This window comes from Pithys albifrons, chromosome 17 (genome assembly GCF_047495875.1).
Source record: "Pithys albifrons albifrons isolate INPA30051 chromosome 17, PitAlb_v1, whole genome shotgun sequence".
NCBI classification, from domain to species: Eukaryota; Metazoa; Chordata; class Aves; order Passeriformes; family Thamnophilidae; genus Pithys; species Pithys albifrons.
This window is the reverse complement of record NC_092474.1, coordinates 7,452,141-7,464,895: the sequence shown is the minus strand read 5'-3', so window position 1 is coordinate 7,464,895 and position 12,755 is coordinate 7,452,141. Positions and strand designations below refer to the sequence as shown.

Genomic DNA, 12,755 nt, shown 5'->3' with positions numbered 1-12,755 from the left:
AACCACTGAGTTATTCAGGTTGGAAAACACCTTTAAGATCATCAAATCCAACCATTAACCTCTTGATTATTTTTTTAATCTGCTTCTCGTTGTTAATAGTTGAGACTGTACCTTTATTCCAAGGCTCTAACTGAGTTTGGGGATTCACCAACAGCTGCAGTGACATTTTCCACTTAAGGAAGAGCCTTCCCAGTCCTGAGTACCAACCTTGTAGAAATGCTGTCCTCCCCATCCTCTGGATTTGTGTCCTCACCCCCCTAACAGTAGCCTCAGGCTGCCTGTGACTTCAGCTGGCCTTTTCTTTGCCATGTCTCCCCTTCCAGGAGGGGTCCCAGTCAGTCACATGGGCTGGGCAGGATTTTGCCATTCGTGGGGGGTTTTCCTGTCAGTCTTCCCTCGCAGGATGCATTTCCTCTTGCATAAGCAGGCTGCAAACCCTCCCAAGCCACAGAAATCCATCTGTTGGATTCTTGAGACAGATAAATCCTTTATAAACAGGAAAATGGGCAAACTCATGGTAACTCTTGTGACACATCATGATGGGAGATCAGAAAGGAGCGGAATGAAAGGGCTCCCTGTGCGAGGTCCTGCCGTTCTGAGGGCCTTTGAAATGCTGACACAGGGGCTGGGCAGCAGGCACAGGCTGGGAGATGAACTCCAGTGTGGGGCAAAATTCAGCTGCAAGTCACTTGACATGTTAAGGGAAGGAGGGCAAAGAATAGTTCTGGGGGCTGGTTAGTCTGTGCCCACCAAGATTCCGTGTGTGGCGGAGCAGGATCCAGGAGCTCAGCAGCCCTAGGTCTGTCAGCACTTCCATTGTCGTGGTCTGTGCAGGGTGTCCAATGCTTCTGGTTTCATTTTGCTGAGGGCTGTAACTCTGGCAGAACTTAAACGCCTTTCAGCTCCCAGTTGTGAGGTTTGAAATCCTCCAAAGTTGTGCTTTAACCCTCCCCGCCCCCCCTGAATTATTTCTGTTTGGGAAATGTGTGGAGGTTGTTCTGGCTCCTCAGCCAAGGCTGAACAGCACAATGATCTAATTAACTTCCTCTTTTAAAAGTTTTGTTCCAAATCCACTTCTTAAGAGTAAAGCCCCAGCATGGCCCTGGTAGCCATGGATGTGTTTCCTTCCCAACTCGGGTATTTCCAGTCACTTCCCAAGGCTCCCTGAACTGCCCAGGTCATCCTGTTGCTTGTGTGACAGAGCCTGAATCAGCCTTTCCTTGTGGTGAATCATCTCAGGTGTTGGTGTCTCACCTGATGATAATCCTAAGAGTGGCACAAAAAAGACATGGACCTGTTAGGGCAGGTCCAGAGGAGATGCCCCAGGGCTGGATCCCTCTGCTCTGGAGCCAGGCTGGGAATGCTGGGAATGTTCCCCTGGAGAGGGGAAGGCTCTGGGAGACCTGAGAGCCCCTTCCAGGGCCTAAAGGGGCTCCAGGAGAGATGGAGAGGGACCTGGGACAAGGGATGGAGGGACAGGACACTGGCTTCCCACTGCCAGAGGGCAGGGCTAGGTGGGATACTGGGAAGGAATTCCTCCCTGGGAGGCCCTGGCACAGGTTGGGCAGAGCAGCTGTGGCTGCCCCATCCCTCAGAGTGTCTAAGGCCAGGTTGGATGGGGCTTGGAGCAACCTGGGCTGGTGGGAGGTGTCCCTCCCCATGGCAGGGGTGGGACTGGATGGGCTTTAAGGTCCCTCCACCCCAAACCATTCCATGACCTGGCCATCCTGGGGCTCCTTCCCACGTGGCTGCTGCACGTGGCTCTGCTGAGAGAACCTGTGGCAACCAAACTGAGCTGTGGATTTTCTTGCAGATGGAGGAGGAGGAAAAGGAGGAGGGGGGATCCTTTGCACTGTGGGATTGAAAAACAGCTGAGGAGACTAAATGTTCTTGGTGTTTAACAAGAGTCTGTGGTGGGGAGACGACTCCTTTTGGGTGCTGAGCTCCAACTGCCCCTGGTTTGTTTTTCACCTGCTCTCGCTGGTGCTCTCAGGGATCTGCAGCCGCTGCTCTTCACAACCACAGCCTGCACATCCCCCCTCCTTCTCCCTGGAGAGCAGCCAGATCAAAATGGCTGTGATCCAACGCCAAGAATCACTCCCTTTGCTATGGAAATGAGGACTCGGAGGCTGCTCACCATGTGTTCGCAGAGTTCCTGCCGAGGATGCCGAGCTGTAGGTGGGGAAGAGGGCAGCGAAGGTGTGTTCCAGCAGATCCCCTTGGAACACAGCGGGGTATTTTTGGATGCTTCTGAACTCTTTGCGTTCCTTAAAAGTCATTTATAGAAACCCAAATGATTACCCTTCCCAACACACGGCAAAAGTGAGGGAAATAAAGCAGCAGGATTTCACCCTGGGACAAAGGGAGGTTCTCTCCCATGAAGGTGGAAAGGGCAGCAGATCCCCCAGTATCTAATATTTGAAATAACCACTTTTTCATGGTGTTCTGGTATTGATCCAGAGGAGAAAAGATATAATCACAGCTATCCTGTCTGAATTAGAACAGACAAATTCCCAAACCCCTGGGTCTATAGGATGGTGGCACCAGGCAATTTGCTGCATGTTGGCTCAGCAGGGCAAGTTTAAACTGTGTCTTTACCTCCTCAACAGTCTGATTTTAATCTTGATGCACAGCGGGGTGGGAACATTGCCATGAAAATCCATGTGGACCAGGCAGGGGACTTTTCCCTGCCATGAAAAGCCATGGGCACCAGGCAGGAGACTGTTCCCAGCTCCTGGATGAGTCGTGCAGACGGATGACGAGTAGGATTTGCTGCAAGGTGGGACAGGGCTGAGCTGGGCGAGAGCTCTGGTGCTGTTGTGGCATGTTGGGCTTTGGAGAATATCCCAATGTCTTTGGGGTGGGCTGGTGTCACCTGGAGTGGTGGGAGGGAGGGGTGATGGAGGTGATGCAGCTCCTGCACGGTGTTCCCTGGGGGAATGCTGAGCCCTCCCGGCTCTGGGAGGAGCCCTGGGATGGAAGTGAATGAGTCGACACAAATTCCTAACTGGGCGTGGAACTGCATTTCTTTATGATGGATCTTATGGAACTTGGGGAGTTCAGGATGTTTCGTGTCTTTTGGGCATCTCTGAGTTGAAATTCACCTTTTTCTTTGGGCATGATTTGGTGAGGTTGGGATTGTCTGGAAGCGTTCCAGGCCAGGTTGGACGGCACTTGGAGCTCCCAGGCACTCAGCAATAGGACAAGGGGGGCTCAAGCTCTGCCAGGGGAAATTGAAGTTGGAGATCAGAAAAAAACTCTTTACAGGGAAAGTAATCAGGCATTGGAATGGGCTGCCCAGAGAGGGGGTGGATTCCCCATCCCTGGAGGTTTTTAAACTGAGCTTGGCCGTGGCACTGAGTGCCATGATCTGGTAAAGGGACTGGAGTTGGACCAAGGGTTGGACTTGATGATCTCTGAGGATTTTTCCAACCCAATCCATTATGTGATTCTGTGATTCTAGTGGAAGGTGTCCCTGCAGAGTGGACATCCTGTTGCACCCCTGACAAGGGATGGGTTTTAGGGTCCTTCCAACCCAAGTCATTCCATGATTTTATTTTGTGCTCCCAGAGCAGCTCCTGGTGTGTGACTCCCCTTTGCACTCCGGTGTTCTGGGGCGTGTCCAGCGTGGAACAGGCCCTGCATTTGTGCTCTAAGGAAAACAGTTGGCAGAAGGTGTGTTATGCAATTCCATCACCTGATAAGCAGCACAGAGGAAGCCCAAGTTTATCTATAATATGATAGAAATAATTTCCATATCACTTTTTTCACATGGACATCTTAAACAGCCCAGTTATTCAGTTGCTTTTAAAACAACACCTGTTTTTTCTTAAACTTTTTTAATTGTCCTCAAAATAACAAGACATCAGTATGGAAAAGGTACCATGAGAAACATGGAGTCCCCACCCCTGGGGATGACCCTGGAGCCCTTGGCTCTGTGTCACAGCTCGTGGGACTCGGGTCACCAGTGGCTCAAAGCCATTGCCAGCTGTGTGTCCCTCATGAAGGTGGTTGGTGTCCTCCACCCCACACCTGGGAACAGGTGACCCCATCACAAAGATGACCCCAAATTCAGTGTATTTATTATCTGTGCTCAGAGAAGCTCTGTTGGTTGGAGCCTGGTACCTGTAACAGCCATGGGGTCAATCCCTGCTCCATCCCCGCATGGGCCATAAGGGCTGGACTCGATAATCCTGGGGAGTCCCTTCCCCCCCAGAACATTCTGTGAAAGCTGGTTTTCCTGAGCTGGGTTCCTGCTGTGCCCCTCGGTGTGGGCTGGGCACACCGGTGGCTCCAGTGGCACTGGAACATCCATGGCTGGAGACGGAGCCTCAGAGGTGGCCAGGGCCAGACCCCTGGTGGGATGTGGTGGAGGACAAACCCTCTGCTTGCCTTCCCTTCTCTCTCAGAGCTGGAGTGTCTCACTCCAGAGCTGTCTGTTCCCTTAATTGGAACGTTCTTCTCCTCTTCAGGCGTGTTATGGGCTGTGCATTTCCCGGCTCTGATGAGCGTTTCCCTCCCGTTATTCCGCTTTTTGTCGCTGTTAATTTTTTATTTAACCTCCCAGACTACAAAACAGCCATCAATGTTGCTGCAAAGCCTTTGCAGTCAGAGACAGCCCTGCAAGCTTTCATCACGTTTGCAGCAGACAGGCTGTGCACAGGGAGTGGGGATGGAGCCACATTCCCAGTCTCTCACTCCGGAGCATCACTCCTGGGGCTGGAGCAAGGAGCTCCTTGAGCTGAGCAGCTTTTCCCAGCCTCTCCATGTGCTTGGGGACCTTCTGAGAGGCGAGATAGGAGGTGGACTCTGCTTATTTTTATTTTTTCCAATTTTTTTTTGCTTTCCCTGGAGACTGGGACAGAAATACTTTTGCCATATGTACAAGCGAGACGCTGTATGGAGGCTCCTCCTCTGCGAGCGTGGATTGAGGGGGGAAATCTTGGATGATGGGAAAAGCCCTTCCCAGATGTGAGAGCCCCATAGGTTGCAGTGTGACCCGAGGATGATGGTGGTGTGCCTGACTCTTCTTCCACGTCTCAGGTGCTGGAATTTTCCACACCAATCCCTCTCACTCTATTTTAACTTCAGCATTCTTGAAAATAACTTTTCTCAAGAAATGCTCCAGACACACCAAGTTAATTGGAGTCATTAAGTTGTTTCCATTACTCCTTTCTGCCTAGGAAATGCATTTTACTTTTTTTTTTTTAGGGAGATTTTTGGAGTTAGAAGAAAGAACTGGGAGCTGGGGGACATGTGGAACCACTTCACAGGAACACCGGATTTTGGGAGCTTGCATTTTTATTTACATCTTCTGGCCCCTGTCTGACTTGAAAGTAAACAAGTTCAATCCAAGACTAGATTTATCCCTGAAAATATGTGGAGACTTGTCTAAAAACTGCTTTTAGGATTAGGAACTTCCTTTCCTGCAGTCAGAGGACACATTTACAATGGGAAAATTGATGCTTAACTGGCAAATTCTGTAAAATCCCCTTGGAAGTGCAGTTTGGTTCAGTTTGGTACAAAATAACCTGAACTTTTAGTTAATAAAAGAAGGAAAAGGCAAAACTGGCTGAGGCTTTGGCAGTTCTAAAGCAAAGTGGAGGATCCCTGGAATGTCCAAGGCCAGGTTGGACAGGGCTTGGAGCGACCTGGGACAGTGGGAGGTGTCCCTGCCCATGGCAGGGGGTGGCACTGATGAGGTTTAAGGTCTTTGGTGTCAGGATGGCTCCAGACTCTTTCTAGTGATGCCCAACAACAGGACGAGGAGCAATGGCCATAAACTAAACCCTAAGGAATTCCACCTCGACATGAGGAAGAGCTTCTTTCCATGGAGGTGGCACAGCCATGGAACTGCCCATGGAGGGTGTGGAGTCTCCTCTCTGGAGACATCCCAAACCCACCTGGACACGTTCCTGTGTCACCTGCTCTGGGTCACCCTGCCTGGACAGGGGGGTTGGGCTTGATGATCTCCTTCCACCCCTAACTATTCTGTGATTCCATCCCATCCAACCCAACCATTCCATAATTCCACGAACACTGAGCGAAGCCGCGTTTCCGCCTTGCTGGAAAGCGAAGCCACGGACCCAATTGGGACCATCCTGTGGTGCTCCTTGGCCAGGCATTCCCTGGGCAAGCAGGAGGTGCTGCCCCTTTGCCTGACCTCCCTTTTCCATGCCCTGCAGACACCATGAGGCGAGTGGTACGACAGAGCAAATTCCGGCATGTGTTCGGCCAGGCCGTGAAGAACGACCAGTGCTACGATGACATCCGCGTGTCGCGCGTCACCTGGGACAGCTCCTTCTGCGCCGTCAACCCGCGCTTCGTGGCCATCATCGTCGATGCCAGCGGCGGGGGGGCCTTCCTGGTGCTGCCTCTGCACAAGGTAAGAGCTCCCAGAGCTCCTGGAGTCCCCCCTGGGCTTTGCTGTGTGGGAGGAGCGCGGGGCTGGGACGGGTCTGCCGTGGTGACAAACGCTGCCAGGGAGGAATGTGTTTAATGTCTGTAATCAGCCTGATGCTTCCTGTGCATCAAACAAGCTGTTTGCTTGACTAATCCAGGCCAGTTCTGGCAGGAGCTTCTACAGGGAATCGTGTTTTAGGAGCCTCTCTGTGATCACGTCAGGTTTTAACACTGTCAGGGATTCAGCTTTGGGGAAAAAAAAAAGTGTCTGAAAGTGTCACTTCATTTAGAAACCACCTGAGCTCAACTGCTCCTTCCAGAATTAACTCAGGAATGCACCTGAATCCAACTGCTCCTTCCAGAGTTAACTCAGGAATGCACCTGAATCCAACTGCTCCTTCCAGAGTTAACTCAGGAATGCACCTGAATCCAACTGCTCCTTCCAGAGTTAACTCAGGAATGCACCTGAATCCAACTGCTCCTTCCAGAGTTAACTCAGGAATGCACCTGAATGCAACTGCTCCTTCCAGAGTTAACTCAGGAATGCACCTGAATCCAACTGCTCCTTCCAGAGTTAACTCAGGAATGCACCTGAATCCAACTGCTCCTTCCAGAGTTAACTCAGGAATGCACCTGAATCCAACTGCTCCTTCCAGAATTAACTCAGGAATGCACCTGAGCCCAATTAGGCCTTGCAGCCCTTCACTGGAGGGATGCAAAGGAATGAGCTGGTTCCAAGAAGAGCAATTCCATAGGCTTGTGGCCCTGGAATCTGAGCTGGTCCAGCCCCTTCAGATGCTCTTTAGACAGTGTAAGACAAGAATAATTTTGGTAAGAAACAGCTCTTCCAAGGTACCATCACAGATGTCCTGGAGCTCTCTCAGATCACAGGGCTCTGTTTGGGCTTCATTGTACTGATTCAGCCAGATCCTGTTACCCCAAACCTGAAAAATTAGGAGAAGGGCTTTATCTCCTCTTGGGCAGGGAGACCCCCCCCCCTCCTTTGTGTTCTTTCTTGGCAAGATGTTGCCAAGTCTCCAATAAATGATCTTACAGTGACCCTCCACATACACTCTGCTCTCCCCCTTCTCTTCTGGAGGTATTTGTAGAGCCCCAGGGCTGTGCTTTGCCAAACACCCAAAGAAGGTGGGTTCCTGTCCACCAGCCATGAGATTGGCTGGATCAGAGGTTTGGAGGCTGAAAAGCTGGGAACAGAGACCTTCCTGGAGCCCCTTCAATTCTGTGTTAGCAATAAATGGGCAGGAGCTGGAACTGACAGAAACAAATTCCTGTTGCCCCTGATACTGCATGGAAAAATTGCATCCATCTTCCACCCTTGCTGAGGATTCTTCTCATCCCTTTCTGATGCTTAACCAGCAAATTCCTGTGATCAAAGTCTGGTTTTTTGCAACATGATTTTCTTTGTGACCCTCAAGCTTCTCTCTTAAGGGTATAGTTAAGTTGTCCTCAGTCTGTCATCAGCCCTGTGCCTGTTTCCCAGCTCCACTTCCAGATTTGCCCTGTTAAATTTAGAACCAGTGACCAGGATTGAGCACAGCATCCCACACGGCCAGGGCAGAGCCGGTTCTCAGTCCTGCAAAGCAAAGCCAAACCCCAACCTCCCAAATTAGCTCCATTTGCTGCTCCTGAGCAGCCCTTTGGCCCATCCTGGGGCTACAAGTCTTCCTGGCCAGACCATGGGTCATGGATCAGACCTGGAGCAGGAATTCCTTGGGTCCAGTACAGACACCATCAGCAGGGGATGTGCATCCCTTCTCTCTGCTCCTGTATCCCAGTATTTGGAACACAAATGTGATGGGGGAGCTGGGAGGGCTCAGCCTGGAGAAGAGGAGGCTCAGGGGGGACCTTCTCACTCTCTGCAACTCCCTGACAGGAGGGGAGAGCCAGTGGTGGATCGGGCTCTGCTCCAGGGAACAGGGACAGAAGGAGAGGGAACGGCCTCAGGCTGGGCCAGGGGAGAGGTGTAGATTGGATATTAGGGAAAATTTCTTCATGGAGAGGGTTGTCAAGCATTGGAACAGGCTGCTCAGGGAGTGGGGAAATCACCATCCCTGAAGTGTTCAAAAAACATGTGGATGTGGCACTTGAGGACATGGTGGCCTTGGCAGTGCTGGGGGAACAGTTGGACTTGATGGTCTCAGAGAGCTTTTCCAGCCTTAATGATTCCATTATTCTGTGTTTTCTCACTCCCTGGCAGAAATTCCTGCAAATTCTGAGTGACCTGGCCCTCTGCATTTTTAAGCACCATCTTATCTCTGGGATTATTTTTGCACTTACTCAGTTATTCCTCCCACCCTCCCCTGTATTTCTCATTGCCTTGGTGCCCTCAGCTCCATTCCTGCCTCACACAGCCCTTTAATATCCTCCTCTGAGGAGGTTCCTGCCAAGCTGGAGGGGTTGTGTCCCTCACCCCCAGCCTGACACCTTCTTTTGCAATGCAGCCCGAACCAGTTCCTGTGTTCCACGTTTATTTTTAAAGCCTGGGCTGATGAAATTGTTCCTTCAGTTCCTTCAACACCCTAAATAACACTTGGGTTTCTCTTTGAGCCCACTTAGCAGGGCTATTTATTAAGTTCCTCCCAGCAAAACTGTTGTTATATTCAGGGGAAGCAAAAAAAAAAAAAAAGAGGGAAATTTTAAACCATGGGTTTGGTTTGATTTTAAAATTAAGCCATAAAAATACACTTGCTGCATTACAGCAGGGAAAATGCCCCGTAACGGCGCCGTGTCCGCTCCAGCCCAGCGCGGGGTGGGATTCTTGGGCTGTGGCTGACCCTCAGTGCGGGGCGGGCACAGAAAAGGGGCAATTTGAGTCATTTTAACGCGTTTTTCCTTGGCAATTCCCAGCGCTGATCCAGGGGTTTGTTATGGCAGGGGTGTCCTGCTGCCGGCGAGCACCACCCGGCCCTGGGCAGGGCGGCTGGGGTTGGTTTCGGGGCGGGATGAGCCCCCCGGGACCCCGCACCATGTGCCGGGGGGGGGGGGGGGGTGCAGCGGGTACCGGAGGGGAGGGCAGGCCCCGCCCCTGTCCTGCAAGCCCCGCCCCTCCGCGCGCGCGCCCGCGCCCGCCGCAGCGGCACTGCGGCTGCCGCGGCTTTTTACCTTATATGGGCATGGCAGCGCTCGCGGCCGCCGCGCTGATTGGCGGGGGCGGGGGCGCGGCGCGGCAAGTGCGCGGGAATTAACCCGTGAGCGCGGGAATCGGCCCGGCAGCGCGGGAATTAACCCGTGAGCGCGGGAATCGGCCCGGCAGCAAGGGAATTGACCCAGGAGCGCGGGAATTGTGTGCGGTAATTCATTAACGGAGAGGCACAGGAATTGGGCGCTGGAATTGCCCCGTGCGAGGGAATTGCCCCTGTGCGCTCAGGAATTGTGCACAGGAATGAACTCGTTCTGGGGAATCAACCCCCGTGTGCGCGGGAACGAGCCCGTTTGCACGGGAGTTGCGCGCAGGAGCTAAGCCACTTGTGCAGGAGTATTAACCCGTGCGGCCGAATTAAGCTGTTTGCTGTTTGCGCGGGCATTGCGCACGGGACGGGAGTTAACCCTTGAACACCCGCGGCCTCAGCATGTCCTGAGCCCCGGGACACCTCCGCTGGAGGTTCTTCTGGCACCGCCTGCATGGAGATACTGGATCGCCCCTCCAGCCGGTGGCTCCTGCAGAGCCCGGTGTGGAGCCGGGGGCTGGTGTGGAGCCAGGGCCGGGGCCGGGGCCGCCGAGCCGCCTTTGTGGGCTGTGGAAATGCTTTGTCTGAACTTCCTGTTTTCTTGCACGCACCATGTGCAGGGGCTTTGCCAGGAACTCGCCATTCCCATGCTCTGCCAAGAGACACTGAGCACCAGAAAGTCCAGCTCCCACAGGTTGGTTGGTCTGGAACACTGGCCTCTGTTGGAATGAGCCACGTTGTTTTTTTAAAGCTGTAATTTCTCTCAGTGCGGTGTAGGTGAGAAAGAGTCAGGATGAGCAGCATTAACTGGACACCACTAGGAAGAACTGGAATCTTCCCTGCTTGTTCTGGGATGTGCTGGGGACAGTGACTTGCAAACCCCTGGATTCAGTGGATACAAATTGCTTTTCCCTCCTCCAAAAACCTTTGGAGTTTGTATCTCTTCTGTACCAGAAAGTTCAGCTGCAGATGTTCCTTTTGTTTCAGCTCATGTAGAATAATTCTTTAGCAACAAGCCCTGTTATGTAAGGCCTCTAGCAGAGGTTTATTCAGCCCCCTTTGGATATAACTTATATTAGATATTCCATTTTCCTGCCTCTTTCTTGCACTCCCTTCATACTGGCAGCATTCCTGCAGGATCTGGGATCAGCTGGTACCCTGGGAGGCAACTGGCACGTGGGTGGGGGTGTGCACACCTCGGGAATGATCTTCTCCAAGGAATATGTTGTTCTGCAAGTGATGTGCCTTCGAGTTCAACCCTGGCATATGGGAGTTGTTCAGCAGCTCTTCCTGACTCTCATTCCTCCAGGAAAGATTGGGGGAGGAAAAAAATCCTCCTTTTCTCAACTGTTTGTGAAATAAAATCAGGAGGTTCTGCTGCAATGGATCCATTGAGCCCTTCCAGCAATTTTAAGGGGAGCATGGGTGGATTTTCCTCTTTTATTTCACCTTGGATTTTTCTCTATAAAAGGAAGTTGATATTTATCCCTGTCAGCTTGATTCCAATGGATAAGCAGGTTCTGGTGTACTTGGGCATACAGAGCAGGCAGGGGGGCTAATAAAGCTCATTTCTGTAGGAAATTCCATCCCCTGTCTTTCAGTCAGCCAGAGATTTGTACAAATATCACTGCAATTTTAAGGCCTTGTCCAACAATTAAAATGGAAATTGTATTTGGAGTCCTGGATCACCTGTTCCTATCTTGCAGATGAGTGTGGATGATCCCTGTGGATCCCTGTGCTTGCCTTCCACCACTCCTGAACTGCTGAGGGGTTTTACCACTTGATGCAGAACCTTCAGCTTGTAGGACAACCACAGGTTTTCCTGCAGTTGGAAAGGAACAGGAGAATGTTGGAATGCTTTGGAAATCATATTTTAGGGGTGGAATTAAAGAGGGACTCTCCTGTTGATTGTAATGTCATTTGTGGGCAACAAGTTTCTCTGTTTAAATCTTTGCATCTTCTGCCCAAAAATATTCCTCTGCTAAAAGTTGGCTGAGGCTAAAATTTAGTTCTGAAGTGTGTTTAGAGCTTTCCTGTGGAACCTGAGGCAGACATTCCTGGGAATGCTGGAGCTGTGGTGCTCTCCCAGCTCCAAGAGATGGGAGATTGCAGGTCAAGTTGGATTTTAGGGGTTGTCTGTGTTTGTTTTTTCCTTTTTTAAGCCAGCACATGAGCAGCTGATTGTTGTAACTCGCTCTGGGGAGGATTCTGCAGGGAATGGTGCCTTTTTCAGTGTGAAACCTCCTGCAGTTCCCAACAGCTTTTCCTTCTGCAGCAAAGCCTGGACCCCCAGCCCATCCCTGCTCCCCAAACCCCTCCAAACCTGCTCAGAATGTGGTGATGCCAAATCTGGTGGCTTTGTGCAGGATTCTGGTTGGGCACTGTGGTTTTGTTCCCTCCTCTTTGCACATCCATTCCAGTCAGGGAGCTCTGGAGCAAGGAGCTGTCTCCATTCTGTGGTGGGATCATTAAGGCTGGAAAAACCCTCCAAGACCATCAAGCCCAACCCTTTGACCACCCCCATCCCACTAAACCACTCCATGAAGTGCCACATCTGCCTGTGTTTTACACTTCAGGGGTGGTGACTCCACACTCCCCTGGGGAGCCTTTTCCAGGCTTGGCCACCCTTCCAGGGAAGAAATTTTCCTCCATTTCCAATGTCCCAGCCCCACTGCTGTCAGGACAGCAGAACAGTGGGGAGAGATTCTTGGAGAGCAGTTCCAGGGGTCTCCTATTGCAGGACTTTCCAGTGGAGCTCTTGGGAATTCCACTCTGTTGTTTTCCATATTGGTTCTGGATGCCTGGACTGGTTTGGGTCACTGATGGCTCTTGGTCATGGTCAGGACAGATCCAGACACTTCCATTTCATCCCAAGGTTTCTCCCAAGGGCTGCTCCATGACCAGCTGGTGCAGCCAGAGCTGGAGGGGAGTGCCCAGGGCTCAACTTCCCCCCTGCACTGGGGAAACTTGGGGTGGTTGTGAGGAAAAGGCACAATTTCAAGAAGAAAAAGGAGTGTTTTCTCAAGCAGAGAAAAGGTGCAGGGGGTTGGTGTTTCAAACTTTGCAGTTGTGACCTGGTTTCCTTCCTCAAACTCGTGCAGAGTGAGGGGGGAGTTGCTTTGCCTTGTGCAACTCGATGCCACTTCCCCAATTTAAATGGAGATT

General features: G+C 51.7%; 1 protein-coding gene across 1 annotated transcript in view; it reads left to right on the top strand.

Annotated features, from left to right (window-relative positions):
- The window catches only part of CORO1C (coronin 1C), a 42,686-nt gene that overhangs the window by 12,214 nt on the left and 17,717 nt on the right, over positions 1-12,755 (top strand). Inside the window, exon 2 of the mRNA XM_071571838.1 lies at positions 6,186-6,385. Coding sequence (XP_071427939.1) covers positions 6,191-6,385 — 195 coding nt within the window. The 5' untranslated portion in view covers positions 6,186-6,190. The remainder of the gene's footprint in view (positions 1-6,185; positions 6,386-12,755) is intronic.